Source organism: Talpa europaea (genome assembly GCF_964194135.1).
Source record: "Talpa europaea genome assembly, chromosome: 14".
Classification (NCBI taxonomy): Eukaryota; Metazoa; Chordata; class Mammalia; order Eulipotyphla; family Talpidae; genus Talpa; species Talpa europaea.
The window spans coordinates 2,554,300-2,580,130 of record NC_140082.1 but is presented as its reverse complement, the minus strand read 5'-3'; the positions used below and the strand labels follow the sequence as shown (position 1 = coordinate 2,580,130).

Here is a 25,831-nt window from a genome sequence, read left to right as displayed (position 1 = left end):
AGCGGGTCCCAGGCCAGCCCCGTGCCGAGGCGCGCACGCTGCGCCACTTTCTCCCTTCCAGGGCAAATTCTCCTGGGCCCAGGCCGCGCCCCCGGGAGTCAATGGGGTGCCCCTCGCACCTCTCAGAGGGTCCCTGGTGGCCCTCAGTGGCTGCAGATGGGAGAGGCTTTGGGGGATGCAGATCCCCAAGGAGGCAGAGGGACATGAGATGCTCCAGCCCAGAGCTCTCACACCGTGGCCACTCCGGCCTTGTAGTGACTGAGAGAGAGGGCAGAAGGGGCCGGCCACACCCCATGGGCCCAGCACCCCCGCCCCAGCCCTGGGCAAGGCAATACCCTGGGTTTCATCCAGAATGCGGGGGGATCCCTCCGTAAGGCCTGACCCTGGTGCCCTGTCTCTGAGTCTCTCTCTGGCCTCACCAAATGCCCCCGCCCCAGGCGGTCTCGGGCTGACCGTCACCCCGGGTGCCCGCCTCTTGGCCTCCTGCGCTACCAACCTGAGGGAGCCGGCACGTAGAGGGCCGCCCGCAGGGGATGACCACTCACCCCCCAAGAACCAGGAAAGAACCACTTGATTCTCAGGTCCCGAGCCTCTGAGCCCAGCAGAGGCCTGCCCGCGGCCTGGTCACCTTGCCCCGGGCCTGCAGCCCCGGAGGCCACATTCGCCCCGAGCACAGCCCCAGGGACAGAGTCAGGAAGGGGGAGGAAATGGTCAGGTACAGCCTCCAATTCTGCCACCCCCGTTTGGAGAGAAGGGGAAACTGAGGCGGCCACCACTTGCTGACGGGAACGTGGGACGGAGGAGCAACTGTGGAACGCGGCCGGCAGGTCCTCGGGAGCCAACACCCGAGCAGCCAGGCGACAGCATGGCTCACGCGGCCACAAGGACGCTCACGGCTTTATTTGAAAAGGCCGGACCACCCGGCGTCCCTCGAGGGACAGAAGGCGGGTGGGGCAGGGGCAGCCCGAGCCCGGCCCCCGGGGCAAGGCTGAGGCCGAGTGACAAGGGCCAGACCCAGGGCGCGGGCTGCGGCCTCACAGGACGCGTCCCAAACAGCAGCCCATGGACACAGGACACGGACGCGGCTGGGGCGCGGGGGCGGGGCGGGAGGAGATAAGGGGGCGATAGTTAAGGGCACAGAGAGCTTTGTGAGGGTGAAACGCTGTAAAATTGATTGTGGCCCAACTGTGAACACACAGGACCATTGAGTCGCGCGCCTTAAATGGCGGGATTGTGCAGCGTGAATTACATCTCAATAAAGCTGCTGAAACGGGGAAAAAAGGGGCTGCTGCAGATTTCCCAGAAATCATGCCCAGCGGGGTAGCAAGACCCCAGGCTGGGGGCCCCATTCCGACCAGGGGGGTCCAGAGAGGAGAGCCAGACAGGGTTCCCAGGGAGCCAGCCCCTGCCCTGGGCACCCCACGGTGGTGTCCGCCCACTCAGAGGACCTCGGGCCTGGGGTCTGGGAGGTGGACCCCAGGCTGGGGGCAGCTGTCACTGCCGAAAACTCAGCCACCCGCAGAAAAGGCCTGTGTTCACAAAGGCAAGGCCGCGTGCTAGGAAAGCAGGTGTCACTTCAGGGGGCCCTCATGGAGACCCCCAAGTAGAGGCTGGCAGCCTCCCCCTCAACCAGATGAGAACACCGGCCCCTCTCCCGAGGCCACTCGGCACCCCCAGGGGAGCAGGCTGCAAACGAAGTTACAGTGCACCCCTACACCCCCACAAGCGCGCCCCCATAGCCCGGCCTGGCTCGGACGCAGCCCGTGCCTGTCTCGGCAGCTCTGGGTGGCGGTGACCCCCCCCAAGCTGGCCCCCAAGCGCAGTGAGACCCCGACCGGTCCCAGAAGGCAGCTGGAGGGAATGTCTCTGCCCAGTTCTCTGGAGCTGAGGCCTCGCTCTCGCCCCCACCCCCCAGGCCAGGGGCTGCAGACCCCCAGCAAGGGTGTGCCTGCTGGTGGCCCAAGTCCCTCCTCCGGTTGACACAGGCAGCGAGCGCGCGCCTGAGAGAGGAGGCCCCTCCCGCCGGCAACAACAAAGACCACAGCAGACCCCGAGGACACCGCCAGCGTGGGCACTTACGGCACCGGGCACCCTCGGCGCTCTGCAAGGAGGACACGGCTGGTCTCCACCACAGCCCAAAGGGGCAGGTGCTATTCCCATGTCATGGCGAGCGGCGGCAGCACGGCCAGGAGGCCCGCCCAGGCCCACAGGCCCCTGGGGCCGAACTGAGCGGAGCCGTGACCGCCTGGCCCGGAGGACAGGCTCCGGGCGACATGAGGCCGAGCGGGCTGGCCTCCAATCTGTCCATCTTCTTGCAGCCTGGACACTGGGCACCAAAAGGAGCAGGGGTGCCAGTGCGCCCCCACCCCCGCAGCTCGGCCCACCCACTGCCAGTATCTGCCAGTCCTCTTATCAGGGAGTGGATTTCCTGCCGCCCAGGCAGCACTTGACACTGAGGACTTCCTCCGAGCCTCCCCCCACACCCACCTGCGCCCTGGCACCCCCCCACCCCCATGCAGCCCTCGGCTCACCAGCTCCACTTGAGGCCCCAGGCCTTCCAGAATCCGATGTGCAGCTTCGGCCTTCTTCTGCAGGGTAACGAGAAGAAGAGGAATTAACACACACACATGCACACGCGCGCACACACACACACACACACACAGAGGGCAGATTATAAATAGAGGCCTCCTGGAACAGCGGGCAGCTGCCCAACCCTGCGAGCCAATCCACAGTGGGGGGCGGGGGGGCTGGGTCCCCCGGAGTCCTCCCCAGGCTGGAAACAGACACAGAGAGGCCTCCGTCCGCCCGCAGCGTCCCTGGCAAGCCCGCCAAGTTTCGATTCTAACAAGCGCACCGTGTTCTCGGTGGCTCCCCGCCACCCACGCCCCCGGCCCCGCTTCCCGGCCGCTCCTGCCAGCCGCCGGCACTGCCAAGCCGGAGAGGCCGTCCTTCCCTCGGAGGCTGGCGGGGCGTCCACAGTGACCTCAGAGCCGGTGCCGCCAGCTGGGGGCGGGGGGAGGCGGGACGAGGTCCAGAGAGGCTCCGAGATTCCCTTTCTAGGATTCCTGCGTTTCACAATCATGTGACTATTCTGAGCCCCCCCCCTCCCCACTCACAGCCCGGGACTTATTAGGAACACAGGGACACGCAGCAGAAAGGGCTCGGTGGCCGCCAAGTCAGCAGGCTGGACCGCGGGCCCTGAAGACGGACGTCAGCTGTGGCAGGCCCCCCAGCCCCCAGCCCGGGACCCAGACCTCGGACAGAGCCAGGCCAGGTGACCGTGTCAGATCCAGGCAGAGCGGGATCAAAGTGGGGTATCCATGGGGAGCCAGGGCAAGGGAGGGTGCTGACCCGGCTGAACTCAAGAGCCAGTCTGTGTCTGGCGTGGGCTCGGCAGACAGGCCGAGCTGATCACCACCGTCCGATCAAAACCGTCCCCCGGGAACCCCCAAATTCAGATCCTCTAAAAGGGGGTGACCCAAGGCCCTGGGCAACGTGGCTGACCACAGAATTCGAGGCCCAAGCTCCTGGTGTCAGGGGGCAGGGAGAAGGGGAGCCCAGGGTGTGGCAGCCCCGGCCACCCTGGCGAGAGAGCAGGGCTGCAGGTGGGCTCGAGCCCCTCCAACTCGCTCTGCCTAGAGCCCGGGACCCCGCCCACCCAAGACAGCCGTGCGCTGGGCTCTCTGCAGAGCCAGAACCCCAACACAGAAGCCTCAGAGTGGGGCTGGACACCCGGGGGACGATCAGCATGGCCACTGTCACTTATGGGCACCCACCCGAGCCAAGCAGGGAGCACACGCCCTAGTCCGGGAACCACACGCCAGCCCGGGGTCTGGCGTGGGCTCGGACGCAGGTGAAGGAGGCCTGGCCCCGCGGGCGGATGCGGCCCAGAGGATGACGGGAGGAAGGACACCTCCACCTCTGGACCTCCGGGCTCCGGCAGGGAGGGAGACAGGGGTGGATCCCATCCAGGACCTCCCTACACAGATAAAGGGACAGCTCCCCCCTCCACCAGGGCGCTGGCCCCGCGCCCCTCCAGGCCACACCAGCTGCAGCGCTGCCCTCAGCTGCATGCGGAGCCTCAGCCTCCAGGGCCCGGGCAGCAGTGGAGCAGAATCCCCAGCAAACGCGTCAGGCCAGCACTTCCTGCATGAGGAGTGCGGGGTCTGGGGGGGCCGCGGGGTCTGGAGGGGCCTGGGGCCCCTGGAGCTGTTAGGATGGCCAGACTCAGGGACGCCTGGAAAGTCCTGGTCACAGCTGGGGTGGTAGGGACCTGAAGCTAGGCCCGAAGCTGGGCCCACCAACAGCCCGGGGGAGCCTGGACCCCTGCTCAGGTGGGCAAATCTAAGAAAGGACCTGGCCGTGTCCTCTGAGCTCCTCGGGGCTCAGCAATCAGAGGCCCCTGCAGAAATCCAGCCTCCTGGAACAGGCCCCCGTCCTCCCACTGGGGCCCTCTGTCCTGTCCCAACAGCACCTGGCTCCACAGCCCGGCTCACGCCCCCCTCCAGGGGGTCCACCTGGAGCCCTGCCCGCCCTCTCCCTGGTCAGCGCCACACACAGCCCACGGGCCCACCTCCCCCGGCCCCTCACGCTCCCTCGTGGACCACAGCCACCCTGAGCCTCTGCCCGCGCGGGCCCCGCGCTCCTGGCCCACAGGCCGCTCGCTGCTACCCCACAGACGCCTCCCCAGTCTGCCCCGCTGGCCTGGCCCCAGAGCAGCTCCTGGGGCATGGCCTTGTGCAGCCGCCCCACCTCCGCGTGCTGGTGCCTCACCGATGCGCCCCAAGTGGATAATGAACCCCGGCCCAACACACAAGAAAGCCGGGCAGCCTGGCGCGGCGGGGAAGCTGCACTTTGCAGGCAGCGTGGCATTTAGAGACAGACCCGAGCGCCAGCGCGCAGAGGGACCGGCGGGAAGGAGGGAGGATTAAAATCTAATCCTATTGCTCTCCCAAGGGGTGGTAAATCCTGGCGGCTCTTGGCAAAGACGGCTGAAGGGTTCCTGCCCACCTGGCTGCTCGGCTGAGGCTCAGCCGAGACAGAAGGACCCCCGCTGACCCACTGGGCCCGCGGCTGGCCCCTGCGCCCCACACCAGAGGCCCCTTCCTAGGGGGCACCTCTCCCCTCCCCCCGGCCTCCTTCCATGCTCCGGCAAACATCCCAGGTGTCGTCGGTGCGGGGGCACAGCGGGGATACACGGGGGGAGACCCTGCCCTCACAGAGCTGCTGCTCGCAACAAGGAAAACGGGAATTACGTGTGAACAGGCTGAGGGGAAAACTAAAGGCGGGGAGGGAGGAGCCGGCGCTGCAGGGCTTCGGGGCCGGTGTGTCCAGGCAGCCTCGCCGACAGGGGCCTTGGAGCCAAGAGCCGGAGCAGCGCGAGCGAGTCCAGTGGGAAGGGAGCGTGAGCAGAGGGCCGGCCAGGCAAAGGCCCTGCGGCAGGAGGCCAGAGGCCGGGGTGGGGCGGAGGGAGGTGGCAAACGCAAGAAACGGCGAGGACAGTGGGAGAAGTCTGAGACCAGGCGTGTGCCCACACGCGGGGACCTGCTGATCAGCATCTCCCCGAGAAAGCCAAGGTGCACGGGTGGGGGCCATGTTCACGGCTGTCCCCGGCGCCTGGAGCAACAGCGGCCATTCCGTGACACGGCTGCGGCGTGCAGGACGCCAGGAAGCAGGGTGGCATGCCGAGCCCGGTGTGCCACACCTACCAGGCAAGGGCTGTTGCGTTCAGCAACCCAGGATCCAGCACGCAGAGCCCAGGACCCAGGTTTGCGTCTCACTGGCTGGGGGGCCTCAGGGAAACTACCGAGGGCTTCAGTTTCGTCACCTGCTGATGTGCATGTGTGTGCATGTTTTGGGGGCCCAAGGGGAAGGCTGGCAGCTCCCACACATCAACAGGACACCATCAACACAAAAGCAGGGTAAAGAGGCATGGAAGTCCCAGCCTGAGCAAGGGCCAGAACTGTGGGGCCCCAACCTGGTCAAAACCAGCCCGGGGACAGAGACTGCAGGCCAGCTAGCTTCTCCACCCCGCAGAAGCCCCGGGACAGGGAGGTAGTGGGGCTGACACCACTCCCGGGTTAAGGACATAGGGAGGGGGCGGGCCTATGGCCCAGCCCTGACCGATCAGTATAAACCTCCCTCTGCTCACCCCACCCCCAGGGTTCGGTGTGGCTCAGAAATGGTGACTAGTCAGCCCAGTGACAGCCAAACTGGGACTGTTGCTGAGACACCTGGGAAGAATTTCCTGTCTGCGATGAGAGCGGGGAGTACGTGGGCCTGGAGCTGCTGGCAGCCACGTTTCCATGGACCCCTGCCTGAGAACGACACTGGCGTGAAGCAAACAGATGGAGAAACAAAGTACTCGAAGCATCGTCCTTTAAAAAGTACCTGGATCCACCCATACCTGAAGCCAGATCTCTAACTTGCATTGCAAGATTCAATGAACCCCTTCTTAGCTTCAACTGCTCTGAACTGAGTTTTTGTGCTTGTATCCAGGAGTCTTGACTTGCAGGACCTTTCCTGACACAGCCCTTTAGTTTACACAGTCACTCCCACAGCCACTGCAGTCACATCGATTCTGCACCTAAGAAAGTGACCAGGATCCAGAGCAGCTGAAGACCTCGGACAAAACCACCCAGTTCTTCAGGGAATCGGCTGGGCCAGAGTCCAAGCCCCTCCCCTAGACCCCCTGGACCCTCCCTACTCAGAGCTGCAGAAAAGCAAGGCAGGAAGATCCCTGGGGGAAGAACTGGGAGGTGGGGGCTGACTGCTCTTGGGGGAGGGAGGCCCTAGAAGCGACCACCCATCACATCGACAGCCACACCTCTTTAGGGAAAACCAGGTGAGACCTGGGAGGAACCCCAAATTACTGTTTAGACAAACTCCAGGTCTGTGGGGCCAGTCGCTGATAGGAGGTGAAGCACGATTCCCACAGGTGTCACCAAAGCCAGTGCCTTTGAGGCCACCCGGCTGGGAAGGGCCGGTACACCCGCTGGTCAGAATCAGCCAGCCCCAACGAGGGCCGAGGGCACTGCCGCGACAGTCTGGGCAAGGCCCCCTGCTTGTCTCCACAGAGAACCGCACCTGCTCTCCCAGCCAAGGACCAGAAAGGCGGGCACTGGGCAGCCCCGAGGCAGCGCAATCCTGGCTCTGAGTTTAAGCCCCACAGCTCATCTGCTGTGCCACCTCAGGCAGGTCACCTTCCCTCTCTGAGCATCCATTTGCTAACAAAATGAAGACAATAACAGTACTTGTTGCACACAGGTGTGGAGGGAAATAAACGAAACCATGCAAAACACAAACAATCCCCAGAAGAAAAGAACAACAGTGACTAGGCCGGCGACACAGAACAGCACCAGCTCGCCCGCACTCGGTACCAGGCGCTGCGCTAAGGGCACTGCGCCACAAACTCACCTAATCCCCACACCACTGCACAAGGTGGATGCTGTAACTATCATCACGAGCAGGTGAGAAACGTGAGTCACAGAGAGGTTTTATGAACTGCCCAGGGAGCCAGAATAGGGCAGAAATGGAATTTGAACCCATGACCTCTGGCTAAATCATGCTTCGCTCTCCTATCATTATGTCGTTAGTACCACCTGGGGTAGGGGTGGGTGGCTCAGGGCATGGAAGTGTGACCAGCTTGGCAAGGCTCGGCACACAGTTCCCAGGTCCGGGGGGATCAGTCTCATCCCGCATCTACTGCTGCTTCAAGAGGTGCAGGCACAGCCGCGCCCGCGATCCAGCAGTTCCTGTCCGGAGCGACAGTCACGGACACCAACCACATGTTCCCAGGCTGAGAGCAGCCACCTGCCCCCTGGACCCACACACCCTCCACCCGCATACACTCTGAGCACGGATCCAGCAACGGGGGCTGATCCCCTAGCAGAGACAGTGAGGAAGGGGCGCCAAGGGCCCCACTCAGGAGGGCGTCAGAGGCAGGGAGGTGCACACCTGTGGACCTCAGACTCTTCATCTGTACAATAAAGGAGGGACTCAACACACGCAGGCCCTGGACACATCTAGAGGCTGCCCGGGAGGCAGCCTGACTGGGAAGACAGGCAGCCCACCACCCACCAGAGACCAGATTCCACTTGGGAGTGGTTGGGTCTCGGGGTCCGGTCTGGACACACTCTGCTCTGAGCACCTGAACTGCTTCCCCATCCAAGCCTCCTCCAGACACTGGAGCTGTCCTGCACACATCCCCAGGGCCCCCCACAGCCTGCCTGTGTTCAAACACCCCAGAGGCCTCTTCCAAGGCTAACATCAGCAGAGGCCAGTGCCGAAGAGTCAGGCCCTGGGGTATGAGGCCCACGGGCTCAAATCCCAGGTCCGCCGTTGCCAGTGCTGTGACTTTGGAGAAGTCACTAAATCTCTCTGATCCTCAGTTTCGCCATGTAAAGGGGGGGAACCACCCCTGTACCCACCCTCCCAGGACTGCTCTGCAGACCCAGCCATCTGAGCCATCAACGCCAGCTGTTCTGGGAACACTGATGGAGTCACCCCGGCCTTCCACGTCACAGGCGCTCTGTGCACATGCCCAAGGGACCGCACCCCCAGGCGGCCAGACGCGCCCCCAGCACGATGCCTATGTCTGCTGGTGCAGCCCCATGGGGCCGCGGCCACACCAAGATGGGTCTCCTGGCAGCCCCTCCCCCTCCCGCTCACCAGCCAGGCCTGTGGGCACAGGGCGCAGGGCGGGCGGGCAGGGCGGGCGTACCCGGTTCTCGTCGTAGATGATCTGCACCAGGCTGCGATGCTTCGACTCGATGGGCGGTGGGGACACGGGCTTCTCGGGCTCGGGCGGCTTGGCCGCCTCCTCCTCCAGCTGTTGCTGCGGGAAGGGAGGAGAGTGTGGTGGTGAGCGCGCCGGCAAGCGGAAGGAGGGATCTGGGAGGCAGCACCCCGCGGCCGGGGACGGCCCCCATGCAGCGGGCCAGTGGCCGCGCACAGGAAATCAGGCTGCTAACCATTTCCTCTGAGTCACCCCGGGGACTCCGAGCCTGGAGAGGCCCCAGCGCCGCGGGGAAGGGCCCGCCCCAGGCTGCAGTGAGACTTCTGGGCTTCAAATCCTGCCCCAGCAACTTATCAGTGAGGTGAGCGCAAGGTGAGCGCGCTGGAGCCCGGAGCCTCAGGTTCTTCACCTGCGAAACGGGCCCATCACTGTGCTCTCCTGACAAGTCAATGCAAAGACAGCTCAGATGGAGCTGCCGGGGGCCGCCATGATCATCCAGCCCCGACAGCTCAGGTGCCGTGGCCACCAGCGGCCTGGAGGCTCGGGGGCCAAGCTGTCCGAGGTGGAACCCCATTCCCACCACTTGCCGGCTGTGCGACCTTCGGAAGCTGCTAAACTTCTCCGAGCCTGGCTGTCCTCCTCTGGAAAGTGGGGAGAATCTGTCTGTACCCTCGAGAGCTGGAGTGAGGATTCAGAGCACCGACGCCCACGCAGCACACACAGGTGCCGCGCAGCACACAACCCATCCCCGTGGTCCTCGTCACCACCTTTGCCAGCCTCGCGTCATCTTCTGGCCCTGGTCTTCACTCACCCCTCCTGCCACTGCCTGCTTCACAGCAAACAGGAGAATGAAGACCAGAGAGCTCGAGCCCCGGCTCGCGGTCACACAGGAGGCCTGAGACCTGACCAGGCCGTGAGACCAGAACCCTGCTCTCTGCTCGTAACGCTCACACTCTTGCCCGTGACCGTGGAGCAAACCATTATGGACCGTGGAGCCGAGAGGACAAGGAGAGGGAGCCAGACACCCCAAGCGCGGGCTTGGGCTGGCACAAGGCCTGGCGCCTGAGCTGAGCTGCCTCCGCCCCGCAGTGCCCCTCGCTGGTGGCACCTGGGAGGGCAGCCAGCGCCTGGCAAACGGCCACAATCCCTCCCCAAAGCGCTAACAAAGGAAGCCACGAAATGGAAGCAGCACAGCCAGAGAGGGAGGATGGGCTGCAGAGACCCCAGTCAGCGGGGGTGGCCCCCAGGGAGCCCTTCCAGGGCCTGAGTAAGGAGCCTCCACCAGCCCTGGAGCCCTGGGCGAGACACTCAGCCTCTGCTCTCAGAAAGCTGAGCGGCCCCTCTGGGGCTGTTTGCGGGATCCAGAGAGGATGCACAGAGCCCCTGGGCAGCTGGTAACCGGCAACGGCTGCAAAGAGAAGCGACTTCACGTGGCACACAGGAGTTGGGGACGATGTGCAGAAACCGGGCCTCTGCACGGCCGTGTGGAAAGCGCCCACGGCTCTCAGAAGCCAGACTGCGCGACCGAGTGCCGGGCACTCCCAGCCAGGCCCCGGCCAGAGGGCTTAAGCAGTCGCGGCAGCAGAGGCAGAAGATGCCAGCGTGCGCACCCGCGGGTGGCGCAGACGGGGTGGCTGTGCGGACGCTGGGCTTATGCTCAGCCATGAAATGGTCCTGCGAGTTCAGCTGGTAATGGCCGAATGCCTCGGCTGGATGGTGTGGCCTGCAGGCCCACGCCCTGCGCGCCTCCTCGGCGGGCATCCCTGAGTGAATGGGCCCGGCCGCGCCCGCTATGGGGAGGAGCTGCCAACGAGCTGCGTGGGAGCAGCCGGACGCGGGGCTCCAGGTGCAGAAATGTCCAAGAGGCAGAGCCGCAGAGGGAAGAGGGCTGGTGGCTGTTGGCTGGGGGCTGCTGGTGGCGCAGAGGCTCCTTTCAGGGCGATGCAGAAACGACTGGAGCTTCGGGAAGGGTCACTGCGCAACCCCAGCCGGGCTCAGCACCGCCGCTGTCCGCTTTCACACAGGTGAATGTGCCACAAGCATTCTAATTCACAAAAATGTCCAAGCAGAATTTTTTAAAAATTCTGATCACGGGGGGCGGCCTGAGCCAGCGCGCTCCCGTCCACAGCCACCAACGCATAGCAGGTCACCCGGAGCTTCCGAGCCCCAGGGCCCGGCCTGGACAGCAGTGCGGGCAGTCCGACAGCCCAGCCCTCTTGGATGCTGGAGCCCCCAGGGACACCCACCTGCTGTCCCCAGGTCCAACACAGCTGGCCAGTCCTCTGGACCCATCCAGCTGCGGGGCAGCCCAAGCCCCAGCTCTCCATGCGAGTGGGGGCTGTGCACCCCTGGACATCAATGCCCACACTGCCACAAACACCCTCACGGCTCAAGTCCCACGCCCAGACTGGCTTTCCCCCACCCATTCAGAGTCCAGAGCCAGAGGCCAGAGTCTGTCTACACATCCCCCACCATCCAGGTGAGGAGAGTGGGCACAGAGAAGCTCCTGCTCACCTGTGGCCAGGAGGTGGTGGAAAGCAGGTCCAAACCTGGACAGCCCAGCTGAACATCCTAAGCCCTCACCACCATGCCGGTACCATCCAGTACCGAAGCCACATGTACACTTAACTTGACTCGAATGAAAACAAATTAAAACTTCAGCCCCAGGAGGCACATTTCCCATCCTAATAGTCACAGTCATAGTGGCTACCACGTTGGACAGCACAAATCTAGAACATTCCATCACTGCAAAGAGCTCTCTTAGACAGCACCATACAAAACAACACTCTTGTCCAATAAACATAACAGGCATAACAACGAGCCAGCCAGTGGGCACTGCCCAGCACAGCCCACCATCGCTATTACTGTTGTGCCATCTACGGATGGAGGATCAGAGCCGCCAAACCCTGCCTGCACCTGTTTCTTCTTTAGTTTGGAGATCTGCTGCTCCACCATGGTGATCTCACGGTCCACCCGGTCCATGTTCTGGATCAGCTCCTCCTTGGAGAGCCGCGGAGGCACCAGCTCCAGCTCAGGGTCAGCATGTGGGGGGCTGGGAGGAGACACGGGTTCCAGCTTCCCCGTGAGGCTGCGGTCCTGTAACAGGAAAAACAGCCATGCAGTCAACCCAGAGGCACCCCCAACCAGCAACGCAAAGTCAAGCTGAGATGCTGGAGAGGGTGTGCATAGATTAGGCGCCTATGGTTTATGATTAGGAAGAGTCTTCTGCTCTTCAGTGAACAGGCTTGCTTCCCAGGCCAGCCTCCCTGCCTTCGCCCTCAGCCCTCTTCCTGTCCTGTGTGCCCTTCCTGGCCTATTGTCCACTCTCCAGAGATCAGAGCCTTATGTCCTCCTCCAGGAAAGTTTTCCAACCTCCCCTTCCGTCAGTAAGCCTTCCCTCTGCCCTTGCCCCCGTCGCTCCATTTGCCTCATCCGCGTCCCCGAGTCCCAGCTCAGCTCTCCCTGCCCCAGGCTCTGCCTCCACAGACGGCCGGAGAAGTTATTCACAAGGCTCAGTTCAAAAGCACACTGCAGGTTGATCACTGGGTTGAGAGGCTGCCCGCAGCCTCTGCAGTGCCGGTTCGATCCCCGGCTGCTCCCCGGCCACCAGAGGAGGGTCCCCCATGGCGCGCAGACCTCTCCTGCCGCCCGCTGCTCCCCTCAGCAGTGGACTTCGGTCCTTCTGCCTGCTCTGCTCCCTACTCTGGCTCTGGTGAATTCTCTCATCCTCCGCGCTTCTGACTGTACCCAGTGCTTGGATAAATAAATAAATAAATATTTTTTTAAAAAAAAAAAAGCTTGCTGGAACGTCACCTGCCACGCAAACCCAGCCCCGTGGCAAATCCGCTACACATGCAGAGAAGCAGGAGGAGGCGGAGAGCTGCAGAGGGCAGTGGGGACGGGGCTGCTCCACTTTCTGCTTTTAGCTTACCACGTTTCCCCTCACTGAAGGCTACTCTTTAAAGTTATCAAACACGTGTTAAACAAGGGAGACCTCCGTGGAACTGTTCCCCGAGCCTCTCCTCCACCAATTGAAAACCTCCAGGCGGTGATGCACACTGGGGAGAGGGTGGCAGAGCCCCGGGCCTGGCCTCCAGATCACACCCCTGTGCACCCTGGGTGCAGGCCTGGCCTGCTCTGCCGCCCCCCAGGTCCATGACCTCAGGCAGACCATGCAAGTGCTCCCTGCCTCAGTTTCCCCATCTGCACCCAGGCTTGGGAAGCTTGAATGAGTTCGTGTGTGCAGTGCTCACTCAGAGTCTGGCACACAACCCTCGATCTACTAGCGTGGGCTGGCACGGTCCTGCCCCAGTCCAAGCAGCTCGGTCATAACCCAGCCCTCAGCGCCAGTGCCGGCCTCAAGGCCAAGCCAGCAGCTGCTGGAGAGGAGGCCCTGGGAGGAGCTCCAGGGCCGCCCCACCCCCACAGCAGCTGTACCCAGAGGACAGAGGACACATTATTCCCCCGACAACTGCAGCCTGGGGCTGCCAAGCCCCCCCAGGACCAGAGGAGGCTGTGCCATCGTACGTCCACGCCTCCCACGATGGGAGGAAAGTCCTCCCACACACACACAGACCCCTGCCAAGGCCCAAGGACCCCGTCTCATCTCCCTCTGCCACATGGCTGGCCCTGGGACCCCAAGTCCTCCACACCCCTGAGTCCTCAGGGGACACAGAAAAGACCTCAGGTCCCTGGGGTGTCCCAAGGTGGCCACTTTGGGCCAACTGCTACAGGGCTCACTGCTCAGCCGTCCAGTCCGCAGCACACTCCACTCACCGGCCCCTCCACTGTCTCCCTGCCACAGAGCTGCCCTCTACCCCGTCACCCAGCTGGGGACCTGAGAACCTGGAGACAGGCCTGGAGCTCTGAGCCTGCGCTTGGCACACTTGTCTGGAAAGGGCCGGGTGGAAAGATACTTCAGCTCCGTGGGCCCAACCGTCTCTGTCCCAGGCAGCGCCCGGTCAACACAGCCACCGACAGGACACAAACAAGTGGGCATGGCTGCGTGCCAATAAAATTTTATTTGCAAACACAGGCTGAGGGCCAGGTTGGAGTTTGGTGAGTCTGCTGACCTCTGCTCCCAGCAATTCCCAAGCAGCTGGAAAGTGGGAATACTGTTTTTCCCGATGAGGAAACTGAGGCCCAGTGAGGTTTAAGGACATGGCCAAAGACCCTGGTGGGCGTGAGGAGGAGGGCTCCCGGAGCGGGCAGAGCTGGGCCCGGCCTGCAGGGGCTCCCGCAGCACAGGGCGGCACCACATGGCTGGGCGGAACAGCAGGAGTAAAGTCCCTTCTGGGGTCCAGGGCCCCCTGAAACTAGGAGGCCAAATGTGTGCACATCCCTAGAAAAATACTCCAGGGTGTGAATGTGTGCAGGGCTGCAGGATCCTCAGCGACCCCAGCAGGAGGGTTGAGTTGGTGGACAAGGGGCACCCACATCCAGAAGCAGCTCGTGTGCACCGGCACCTGTGGGCCTCTGCACAAGCCCCCTCTGCTCAGTGCCCACCCCACCTCTGTGCCAGCGGAGACCAGACCTGCCCTGTACCACCTCCCGTCCCGGAGACCCGCCCTCCCCCCCAGCCTCATTCACATCTCAGGTCTGCCCGGCCACGACTGGGGTCACACCACCTAGTGCAGGCCGGAAGGGAGAAAAGCAGCAGCAGCCCCAGACTGTATAAAGGCCTGGGGCGATTCCACCCCAACCCCAAACCAGGCCTCAGCCCAGGGTAATCTACACTAGCAACACTAGCAAATGAAAAATAATCCTCAAAAGTAACCCTTCTTAGAGGAAAGGTTTCCACCCCCAAGGTGGCCAGGGACGCGTGAGGCTGAGATGACCGGGCTGGAGACGCCAGACCCGGGGGGGAAACTGCCAGAAACTCTTCCTTCGACTCCTAGTGGGTAAAAGCCACCTGTGCCCACTGGTTTTTAAGGTTCGGGTTTAGCTTTATTCCATCGACTGGTGAAATGCGGCCGATCCAAACAGCAGGCCGGGACGCAGCACGGAGCCCGCCGCCCCCACGTGGACGGACCCAGGAGTGAGACCCACGAGAAGGAGCAGGACAGCCGAGGCCACGGGCCGGGCGCGCCCACTCCCCTGGCGCACAGGACAGCAGGCCCGAGGGCCTGAGAGGGCCAGCGGGGGCGGGGCGGGGGAGGGCGCGCAGGCAGGGGCCGCTGAACTGACACCACAAGCTTTCCTTTTGGGTGATGAGACTGTTCTAGAACTAGACAGAGCGGTCAGTGTGAAACGCCCCTGAACTGCTCGCTTTAACAGGGTCAAGTCCAGGTTCCCTGAATTCACCTCCACTTGCAAAGATGTCCGTACGTTCAAGAGGAATCACGAAAGGAAGAAAGAAGGCAACAGGACGAGGAAACAGGGAGGGATGGAAAAGCCACAGTAAAGGCAACGGCAGGACCGAGACCAAGGAAACCAGCCACTGGGCTTCCAGATGGTTCTCCCGAGGCCGCTGGCCTTGAGTTTAACCCAAAGGCACAGGAGGAAAACAACAAGGTGACATCCCCAAGCCTCCCGTTTCCCCAATTTTTACAGTCATTGGTGTAAAAATCCACAAGGAAGGGGAACCCTCTTCGAGGCAGTCAAAGCCTTGGGCTTAAGAGAACCCCAGCTCCAGGGAGGGGCTGCCAAAAAACCCCCAAAAACCCACAGAATCCCTGAGTCCCGTCCAGCCGAACTCCACACGGCAGACACAAGCACCTCCTGGCACCGTCAGCACTGATCTCCCGCCCCCCGCTTCCCACGCGCTCCCAAGGCCTGGAGCAATTCTGGTAGTTGGCCCAGCCAGGCCCAACGCTGGCTCAGCACGCCCACCCCAGGCTCAGGAGGAGCGAGACAGAGACACAGAGACACGGAGACAGAGACGGCCCGTCTAGGAGCCCGGGGGAACCCAGCCAGGCTGCTGGGGCTCCATCCCGCCCCTCACCAGGGGTGCTGCCCAGCCAGGGGCCCTCGACAGCAGGTGGGGGTTACAGGCGGGAAGACACAGGGAATGACGGTGTCCACGCACATGGTCAGCACAGGTCAGGGGTCACTTCATCACTCTCAGCACCCTGTGGGTGCCCCTTGCGTGTCAGCTCCCACTGAGGCCCCGCCTCGGCCTGAGTCCCACCGTCCAGTCCTGTCTGGCGTCTGGCGGAGCAGACGACCCAGCTGGCCCCAGCAGGCGCCTCCCGGGAGCCTGACTCCGAGCTGCGCCCCCACCCAGCTGCACCAGGACGGGCACCGCCCTCCCTGGCACCGGGAGGCCTGAAGCCAGTGTGTCCCACGGGCAAAGAGCCTGAGCCGACCATTCAGCCCTGGCGGGGGAGGGCTCGTCACCTGGACTCGGGGCCGCCCCTCCCAGGCAGTGACAGTGAAATACAGGGGCAGAGGCGGCCAGGGACGCCGGGACGGAGCGTGCGGGGTCACCGGCAGCACCGAGCTCCTCCACGTAAGAGGAGGCTGCAGGCTGCGGCCCGTCCAGATGCTCTGGAGAGCAGAAAAATCTCCCCAGCCACAAATCACAGGCGCCTAATCTGTGTGTTTTCTCCCCACAATCTCAGCTTGATTGTGTGTTTTAAAGAGAGAGATGAAAGGCCCCTCCAGGGCACGGGGTGGGGGGCGTGGGGGCTGCCCTCTCCAGACAAGGAATGGCCCGCGGGGCTAGCCACACCCCCGGCACCCCCATGGCCGAGACCACAAGGCTGATCTCAGGAGCTGCAGGTGCGCACAACCAGGGACTCCTTTGGGTGGGGAGGCGGGGCAGGGGTGTCGGGGAGGGGTGAACAGATGGGGATGGGGGATGCAAGGCTGCAAGGTGGGTAGCTGGAAGGCAGGTGTCATGGGAAGGAGGGTGCAGCGGGGAGGGGGAGCAGGTAACGGGCGGGCAGGTGCGGGGCCAGAAGGCCAGGAGGCCAGGCTGGGAGGTGGGCAGGCAGGAGGCAGACAGTGGAGCAAGGGACGGACGAGGGCCGGCAGGAACAGCGGGGAGTGGGGGTGGATGGGCAGCAAGGTGGTGCAGGGAGGGCGGTAAAGGAATGGCGAGCACAGAGGGGTGAGAGGACGGGAAGACAGGAAGGGGGAGGAAAGCAGGAGGTGCCAGGAGTGTGGGGTCCACCACAAGGGACGCTGTGGAGTGAGGTCAGGCCCCTCCTGCCCCGCCTCCCAGCTTTGCCCAGACGCCCCACCCCCAGCCCACCATTTCTTTGCCGCCGGCCCCACCACGGCAGCCAAGTCCACCCCACCAGGCCCAGCCCTACCTTGGACAGGTCCTCGGAGCCCCCAGGCTGGCCTGCAGCCAGCAGGGGTGCCGGCCGCAGCAGGGGGTCGGGCAGCAGCTCCAGGCGGGGGCGCTTGCTCTCGATGAACTCCACCTCCGACTTGCCCAGCTCAGGCAGGTAGGTGTGGGACTCGGGTCGCAGGTGAAGCTCCTGGGACCTACGGAGCATGGGAGGGTGAGGTATCATGCAGGCCCGGCCAGACTGCCCTCCTGGCCGAGCACAGCTGCTGTGGCCGCGCCCGCCGGCCCTGGAGAAAGGACTTGGAGGAGCTGCCCAGGAGCCCACAGCGAGGCCCTGCTCCCTCCCAGCCCGGGCCTGGGGTGAGCACCCCTGCTGAGCTGCAGGTGCACCACCCCCCCAGCACTGAACTGCCCCAGCCAGAGCCAGTGAAAACTGCAGTGTAGACTGGATCCTTGGTGTGGGGTCACAAAGCAACGCGGGTCTAACAGACACACTCTGCTGCCTGCACTGCTCCCACCAGGCCAGGCATCACCAGCCGATCGCAGCGCCCCTGATGCTGCTAACCTGGCCTTGCTGCCTTCGCCTCAGCCCAGCCGTCCCAAGTAGCCAGGGGACAGCCTCACCCCAACAGACACGCCTTAGCCCTGCCCCCTCGGCAGAGGCAGACACCATGCCCGGGCCCAGCCTCCACCCTGCGTCAGCTCCGTGCCAGACAGCCCAACACGCTCACTGAGAAGTTTTCTAAGTTTATGTTCTTTCCAATATTCAGTTGGCCTTTGAGCAGCAGGAGGGACGGGGTGCCGACCTCAGCGCCGTGGAAAATCCTCGAACGACTCAGCGCATGCTGCGGGATGAACCTCTGAAAGTGGAATCTCCCATGGATAGAAAGTGTGTTTAAATGAACCTGTGATCCACAGGGCACCGCTCAAGGGCCAGCTGCGCTTAGAGGCCCCTCGCCATGGGCCTGGCTGAGCTGCGCCTGGCTCTCCACTACATCCCTGCCGCAGGGCCTTTGCACCTGCTCAATGGCTGGCTGGAGCACTCGTACACCTGCTCCTTGCATCTCCTCCTGCTGTCTCAGTGCACGAGGCCTCCTGCTCATAGGCAGAGGGCTCCATCGGCAGGGCCCACCTGTGCACCCACGGCCTGGAATGGCTGCACAGTCCAGCGATCAGGACTCTGTGTTCTTGGTTCTGTCATCACCCTGGGCGTCCCATCCTGGGTAGGCTCTCCCCTCCCTGCCACACTGGCTCACTCCTCCCCCACCCAGGCTGAAGGGCAGGAGGCCTCTGCCAGGACCACGGCAGATACGGTCTGACTCCCCTCGTCTAGCAGCTCCTACTCCTCCGGGGCCTCGACTTCCCCATCTGGGCAATGGCCCTGCGGTCACAGCTCTGAGAAAGAAGGCAGCAAGCCTCTCCTCACCTCTCGTTCCCGGGCTGAAACTCAGACAGCAGGGAAGGCCTCCTCCGCTGGGGCTGGATGATGGAGCCGGGTGACAAGTGCGAGGTGTAGTCCCGGGGGTGGTGCTGGTACTCAAGCAGCCCGACCTCCTGCAGCCAGAGGGGGAGAAGGGGGTAAGCCTACAGCCGGTCTGCAGTCAGGGAGAGGGCCGGCAGAGCCAGAGTCCCCTAACGGGTGCCCCCTACCCAAAGCTCCCTGCCCTAGGGGGTCCACCCACATTCCTGGCTAGCCCTCAAGGTCCGGTCTGGCCAGAGAGTATTCCAGGGGCCCATTACCAATGGGAAGGGGCACACACTGCTAAGTGAGCACCCATGCAGACACCTGGCTGGGCCCCTGGCACAGCCCCACGTGGGCACAGCGCTCTGCAATTCCACCCATTTCCTGGGAGGGGGGTACGTGGCCCGAGCAAGGCCACGGGCTGGGAAGACTCAAGACCACCTCTGCCTGCAAACCCATGCCAGGCTCATGGGCGGTCAGGAGGGGACCCGACCCCCTTCCTGCCCTCCAACCGCATCACGGCCAGGGCGGGAAGGAGGGAGGAGAGAGGGGCCCCAGGCAGCGGGGTTTCGGCCGGGCACAGCCGGCACGGGGGGGACTGTGTACACACCGGGCCCCTGACCAGGCAAAAAGGGCGGGTCTGTAAGCTCAAGCTCAGGTTCCAACACAGACCATCAACTTGAGATCCCGCCCTGCCTCCTAAAAGAAAACCCACACGCGTATGGCGCATGTGCGAGCGCAGAGCAACGTCAGAAAGACAAACTTCAGGCAAAAGCCTCCTTCTTTAGTAAAGTGCCACCTGTTACCCGTCATCGTTCAGGAAAACCTAAATTATTAACAAATTAGATGCACCACGATTGTCAATTACACCCTGATGTGAGAAATATTAAAAGTCTTTGGGGGAATTTAAAAAAATGAGACAGAAACACTTCTTCCAAACAAGAAAACAGGGCAGGCTCCGGGGATGTGCTGGTGCAAACTGATGAGTTCCGCCTGCCGAGAGCACTCAGTTATACTGTGCGGTGATCGATGAGTGATGCCTGACCCAGGTGAGGCTTATGCAAGAGTGAGGCTGCAGGTGATTTATTTTCCTCTGGTCACCTTTCTTTTCTTTTCTTTTAAAGATTTATTTATATTTATTTATTTATTTACACAGGCACTGGGTACAGTCAGAAGCGCGGGAGGGTGAGACAATTCACCAGAGCCAGAGCGGGGAGCAGAGCAGGCAGAAGGACCGAAGGACACTGCCGAGGGGAGCAGCGGGAGGCAGGAGAGGTCTGTGCGCCATGTGGGACCCTCCTCCGGTGGCCGGGGAGCAGCCGGGGATCGAACCGGCGCCGCAGAGGTCGCCGTCAGCTTCACAACCCAGCGCTGAAACGCTGCACCACCAGGGAGGCCCTGGTCACCTTTCTTAATGCCCCCAATTTTCCATAAGGAATCTAGCAATACTTTTACTATCTGGTTTTTTGGAGTGTGTTTTTATTTTTTCTTTCTGTTATTTCTGCAAAGGAATTCCAGCAGCTGTGTGGAGACTGAATCTGTTTCAGAGTCTCCGAAGCAACCACCTGGGAGACCGGGAGGCCAGAGAGGCTGAGAAGGTGCAATAAGCGACCTTCAAGGCTGGAAACGTTAACGGAAGAACCGGCCTGGGCAGCCCACTGTGGACACAAAGAGCCGCCAGGCCCCAGGCTGCAGGTGTCTGTCAATCCATCAAATCCTCCGCGAGCCTCAGTTTCCTCCTCTGTGAAATGGGTGCCTGAGCCAGCCGGAAGGGGACTTCCACACCTCCTCCCATTACTCCCATAACCCTCCAAGGAGGTCCGTCAAGCCTGGGGCCGCTTGCAGAGGGGCTGGTTCTCCCCTGGTCTCTTGCGGAGTCCAGATGCCCGGTCTGCTGTCTACACGGCACCAGGCGCTCATGAAGCTGGGGTGGGAGTAGGGAGGCCGCTGGCTCACGCAGGAGGGCTTGCCAGGCAAAGATCTCCCGCGCAGCAGCCGCGCAGAGGTGTGAGGAAAGCAGCAGGCCTGCGTCTGCCAGGAGAATTCTCTCCGCCCGGCTCTGTGCACAAAAGCAAAATGAGCAACGTGGCAGACTGTCCAACGCCTCGGGAGAGGCTCAGCAAGACGCCACCTGCAGCTGCCAGGAGGTGGGGGGTCTGCAGTGCGAGGGGCCTCAGGTTCCCAGTGCAGGAGGTAAGGGGGGTGAGCACCTCAGCCAAGGAGCACCTTGAGCCCATTTCTGCAGAGTCCATGGCAACCTCCCCCACCACCTCCCCCACATTTGTCTTAAGTCGGTCTCCAAGGCTGAGCCTGGGGACTGCCCTGGCCTAGGGTGCCTAGCAGCTCTATAGGAAGACAAGATCTGGGGGAACCCCAAGAGAACATGACGCAAGGTGGGGTGCAGGTGAACACCCTCAGCACGAGACCCCAAGTAAACAGAACACTACTTATTACGACAACAGTGTCCAGTGCGCATGAACTGCCCACCGTGTGCTCCTGCTGCTACATGCCTCGTAGATTTTAATGAAGCTAATCCCTACAGCCACCCTGCGAGGTAAGGATTAAGGGTAGTCCCACACAAAGGTGTGAAATCTGAGGCACAGAGAGGGTAGGTGACTGGCCCAGGTCACAAAGCAAGGGGTGGGGTGGGTAAGCTGGCTTCTTGCTGAGGGACAGGTTCTGACCCTACACTAGTGAACAGACAACAGCAGCCCCACCTTGAGAAGGAGCCTGCCTGCCCTCCCCACCTGTCTTCAGTGACGCTGCTCAGATAAGATGTCGGGGGGAAGGAGAAGGTGTGGGGAGAGAGAGACCCCAACACTTGGCCTCTGCTGGTGTCTCCCCAGCCATGGTGCCCTGAAGCTGGAAATTGTCAATGGACGCCACCCAGGAGGGAACCCCAGCTGTGTGTCCCCGGCTGGGTCCTGCGAGGCCTGAGGACAAAGGGGCTGGGGCATCTGGATCCAGATTCCAGAGGACGTTCCTGATGGCAGCAGTGGGAGAACAGGCGCTCCTCACTGTCCCCCCACAGAGCACCTCACTCCAGCAGGAGCCGAAGAAACCAAGTCTGGGGCTGCCAGTGGAAGGCAGAATCCAGTCTGTTCGCAGACCCTGAATTCAGGGGCCCCCCCTGCAGTCACAGTCCAAGGAACTCCCACCTCAGGGCCTTTGCACACGCCGTCTGCCCTGGTCAGAGACTCCAGCAGGACTCCCGCACGCCTGGCCCTCTAGCTTCTTTCAATTTCAACTCTAGTGACAGGCTCTCAGGGAGATCGCCTTCCCTCTGCCCCAGCTTCAACAGGGACCCCCAACCAACCTCAGCCAAGCCTCCCTTCTCCAGTCCTGCTCCCTCTTTCACCGTGAGCACCAGTTCCGAGGGCCCCAGGGATGCGTCTGTTTTGGTCACAGTTGCATGCCCAGGGCCTAGGGACACGTAAGATACCTGGAGAGTATCTGCTCAATGAATTGAGCGACGCTCCAGCACGGGGGCCCCTAGGAGGTGCAACGATCCCTCTGGAGCCACTGCCAGCACCCGGCACCAAGCAGCAGGGGAGCAGAGGCACCCTATGACTTTGGGGACCCTGGCAAAGGCGCCAACAGTCCAACCCTCTCCCCCCGACACCTCCCACCAGCCCCTGTGGCCAGGCTGGCTGCAAGGCCGCACAGTGCTGCCTGCCAGAGGCGGACACCGAGGCCGGGCGCGCCGGCGCACTGGGGCCCCTTGGCAGGACGCGGCGCCCCTGACGTGAGCTGTGCACGTGCAGCGGGACCACCTCTGCGGCTGTTTGTGACAAGTGAGAAACTGAACAGACTGGTCCTCCCTGCGCAGGGCGTGACAAGCCTGATCTGGGGCAGGAGTCAGCCAAGCAGGCCAAGGCCGACGCCAGTTTCGTCAAGTGTCACGGGCACGCGGCCACGGCTGGTTGCGTCTCGGCCGAGCTGCTTTCACTTACGAGGCAGCGGCGTCAAGGGTTGTGACCCCGAGGTCTGAAATATTTACAGAGAAAGTTTGCTGACCCCTGCTCCAGAGGAAAGGCCCGCGGTGAACCACGAGAGGCCACAGACGAGGGGCTCGCGAGGCTCAGAGGCCCAAAATAGTCGTGGTCGTTACGACCCAGCCATCGCGCACCAGTCAACCGAGTTCACCGGCCACCCTAGACCACCAGCCTGACCGACGGGGAAACTGAGGCAATGACCCCATGTTTCACAGGTAGAGGCAGGATGTGAACCCACGCAGGCTGGCCCAGCTGCACGAGGCACAGAGAGATCAAGGAACTTGTCCCAGGGCCACAGAGCAGTCAGGGTGGCACTGGGATTCAGACTCGGGGGTGCACTTAGACACATTCATTCATGGTGAGGACTACAGGGGCTCAGGGGGACCCCAGTGCCTTGGGGAAACAGGCAGGATGGAGCCGGCCAGGGAAAGTCCAAGAGAAGGCAAGGAAGAGAAGGTGCGCTGGGATGCCAGGGGCCCCCTAGGTCCCTCGGGGGTGGGGGTGCTGGTTCTGGGGGGGCGGGGCTGGGGCCGTGGAGATGGAGGGAAAATCCAGACACAGGTGTTCGGGGGGGTCCACGCATATGGAGAGTCCCTGTAACTGGGGTGGGGGGCTCCCCACTCAAAGTCCAGGGTGCTGCAGCCTTGGGGGGAGAAGGGCCTCCTATGGTCTCCTGCCACCCACCAGGAGGAAAGAGATGACTACACGGGCACCCTCGAGGGCCCAGCAGCCTGGCCCTGGCACTCAAGCTCGAGACCCAGGCAGGCGGCAGGGTGAGCCGCCCCGGCCCCCCAGTGAGCGGAGGTCGGGGATTCCAGCCACCTCTGCAGGCACCCGTCGGGGGGCGGCCGTCAGAGCAGCCCCGGCCCCGGGCCAGGAAGAGGACTTGCAGGGTCGGGAGATGCCACCCCGGGAGGCGGCCTGTCGGGAGCACTGTGGCCGTGAGCTGGAAAGTCAGAGGTCACGGGCCCGGGTCCCGCCCCCATCCCAGCACCTGTACAAGGGGCTGGACTCTGGGCCCCCAAACCTTGCGTTGGTCTTTTCTGGGCCTCGATTTCCCGTCTTTCAAAGACTCAGGAAAGAGGGTCCCGCCTGTGGGTAGGCTGGTGAGCAGGGGTTAGGAGGCACGGGCTGCTGAGGGGGCCGCCAGGTTACCAACCCCACACCTCCCACCAGCCAGGGGAAGGGGAAGTGGCTCCCGCCCTGGACACACGTCCAGGGGCAAGACCCTCCCAGCCTGCCTGGAGTTCTTGCTGCTGCCTTCAGGTACAAGCGGGACCACCCCCAGGCCAGGAGGCTTCATCTGCGTGAGGCCCGCTCACCCCTGGCCTCCTGCCTGCAGGCGTGCTGACCGCTGGGTCCTGTCCAGCCACATCCTGCGTCACTGAGCCCCGAGGGGGAGAGCGGGAGGTGTCTGGGACAGTCTGACCCTGGGTGACCGTGAGCGGCCAGCTGGGACAGAGGGCAGGCGGTGCGAGGGAAGGTAGAGGCTGCAGGAGAGAACGTGCTCCCCTAGAGCCACAGGAAGGGGTGCAGGCACCAAGCTGGCAGGAGGGGACAGGAGAGGACGAGGAGCCGGAGCAGCGGCCCTCCTGACAGCCGTGTGCAGCATCACACAGGAGGCGGGCAGAGATCGCCACAGGCCCCCCGCGAGACTCCAGGAGGGGGGTACCCTGTGGCCCCATTTTCTGGATGAAACGCTGAGGCCCAGAGCGGGTGGCATGTCCCCACTGGGGGAGGGGGGCCGTGCCAGCCGGGAACAGAGGGCAAGCATGGCGAGCACGCCGCGTGACCGTGAGCCCGTCACGGCCGCAGGGATCACGGCACAGGGGCCGCAGTGACTGCTCAGCCGCACCGGCTTCTGGGCCCAGGCACGCAGCAGGGCCGAGGGAGGGCGGCAGGGGCCCGGGCTCGGGAGCCAGCAGGATGCAGGCCGCCTTTGGAGACTGGGCCTCTGTCGCTTGTCTGCAAAACAGGATGGCGCCGCGGGGGGCTCTGTCGCGGAGGTGGGGAGAGCTCAGGGGCCCACACAGCGGCGTTCCGGGGCCGGGCACCATCCCACAGACACCTCGGCTGGCTCAGGAAAGCCGCCTGGGGGCCCAAGACCTCAGAGGGCCAGTGTCTGGGCCACCCCCAGGCCGGGTCAGTGGGTTCACATGCAAGTGTTTCTCGCTTGCTGATGGAAATGACCTCCTCCCCCTACTTCCTCTGTGTCACGAGGAAAGACAGAGGGCCACGCGGGACACAGGCGTGTGCGCACACACACACAGGCACGCGCACACACACAGGGCCAGCAGACACTGCTTCTACCCCAGCAACATGCCTCTCACCCAGCAGCCTGGAGGTCAAAGGGGGAGACCAGGGTCCCAAGGTGCTGGGTAAATGCCGGTGAGCAGAGGCACCGGGCGTCCTCTGGGCCACGCTGCAGCTGGCAAAGGCCAGAAGTGGGGCTGCTGCTAGGGGAGTGATAGAGGGGGCAGCTTAGGAGAGTGGACCAGGTCACACGTGTGCCCGGCTCTTCCATAGCAGGTTGCCCGAATCATCACCTGGACCCAACATCAGAGGCTGAGAGAGCCCAGGCCAGGCCTTAGGGTCACAGAGCTGCCACCTCACTGCAGGAAATGAGCTCGGGGTTCCTGAGCAGTGGGGACAGGAGCAACCGGCAGACACCCCAATCCCAAAGCAAGGAGGGAGCCCCAGTACATGCTGGCCCCAGCTGGACTGCAATGACAATGCATACAGCAGGCACTCCATGTTTGCTGGTGGCCTGTGAGCGGCTGAGACTTGTCATCTTTCCAGCTTTAGAACAGGGGCGAAGAGGTTTCAGGGGATACCCTGGGGGCTTCTGCCCAGCAACCCCACCCACCCCTGGGGGCCACCCCAGCCCTGGCTCCAGGGAACAGGAAACAGGGGCACGAGGACGGCGCCCAAAGGGGCCCTTACCGCGTGGGGCCGGGCGAGCTGCACAGGGTAGGGGATGCCGTGGGGCGGGTAGCGGGGCTCAGTCGCCCTCCACGTCTGCGCCACAGGCTGCGTGGACCCCGACATGGCGCTGGGCGTCTGGGGGGCTCACAAGCCCCAATAAGCTTCCTCGCAGTAGCCTCCAAGGATCAAAAGTCAGTCCTCGTCATCTGCTCGCGGGACGCCTGTCCAGGCACCTGAGGGAAGCCAGAACACAGGGTCAGCCGGGCGGCAGCTACTCAGGGTCCCGGCCACCCCGCCACTCCAGCAGCCCCCAAGGTGTGCCTGGGCCACCTCCACACACCCCCCAACAGCAGGAGGCGGCCCCCAAGCCGCTGCAGACACGGCCCCAGGGACAGCGGAGTCCACACCCAGGGCCTGCGAGCCCTCTGTGGGCACCCGCCCGGCCCCCGGGGCGCCCAAGTCCCCTCTGCACA

At 63.3% G+C, this 25,831-nt stretch overlaps 1 protein-coding gene across 3 annotated transcripts in view; it reads right to left on the bottom strand.

The window, feature by feature from the left end:
* NCOR2 (nuclear receptor corepressor 2) overlaps nt 1-25,481 on the bottom strand; it is a gene marked incomplete at both ends in the record, with an annotated part of 110,011 nt that extends 84,530 nt beyond the window's left edge. For all 3 annotated transcript variants that reach the window (XM_084253003.1, XM_084253004.1, XM_084253005.1), the window contains 6 exons: nt 2,532-2,588; nt 8,723-8,836; nt 11,654-11,833; nt 16,996-17,173; nt 18,403-18,530; nt 25,377-25,481. In XM_084253003.1, coding sequence (XP_084109129.1) covers nt 2,532-2,588; nt 8,723-8,836; nt 11,654-11,833; nt 16,996-17,173; nt 18,403-18,530; nt 25,377-25,481 — 762 coding nt within the window. The remainder of the gene's footprint in view (nt 1-2,531; nt 2,589-8,722; nt 8,837-11,653; nt 11,834-16,995; nt 17,174-18,402; nt 18,531-25,376) is intronic.
* Between the last annotated feature and the right edge of the window lie 350 nt (nt 25,482-25,831).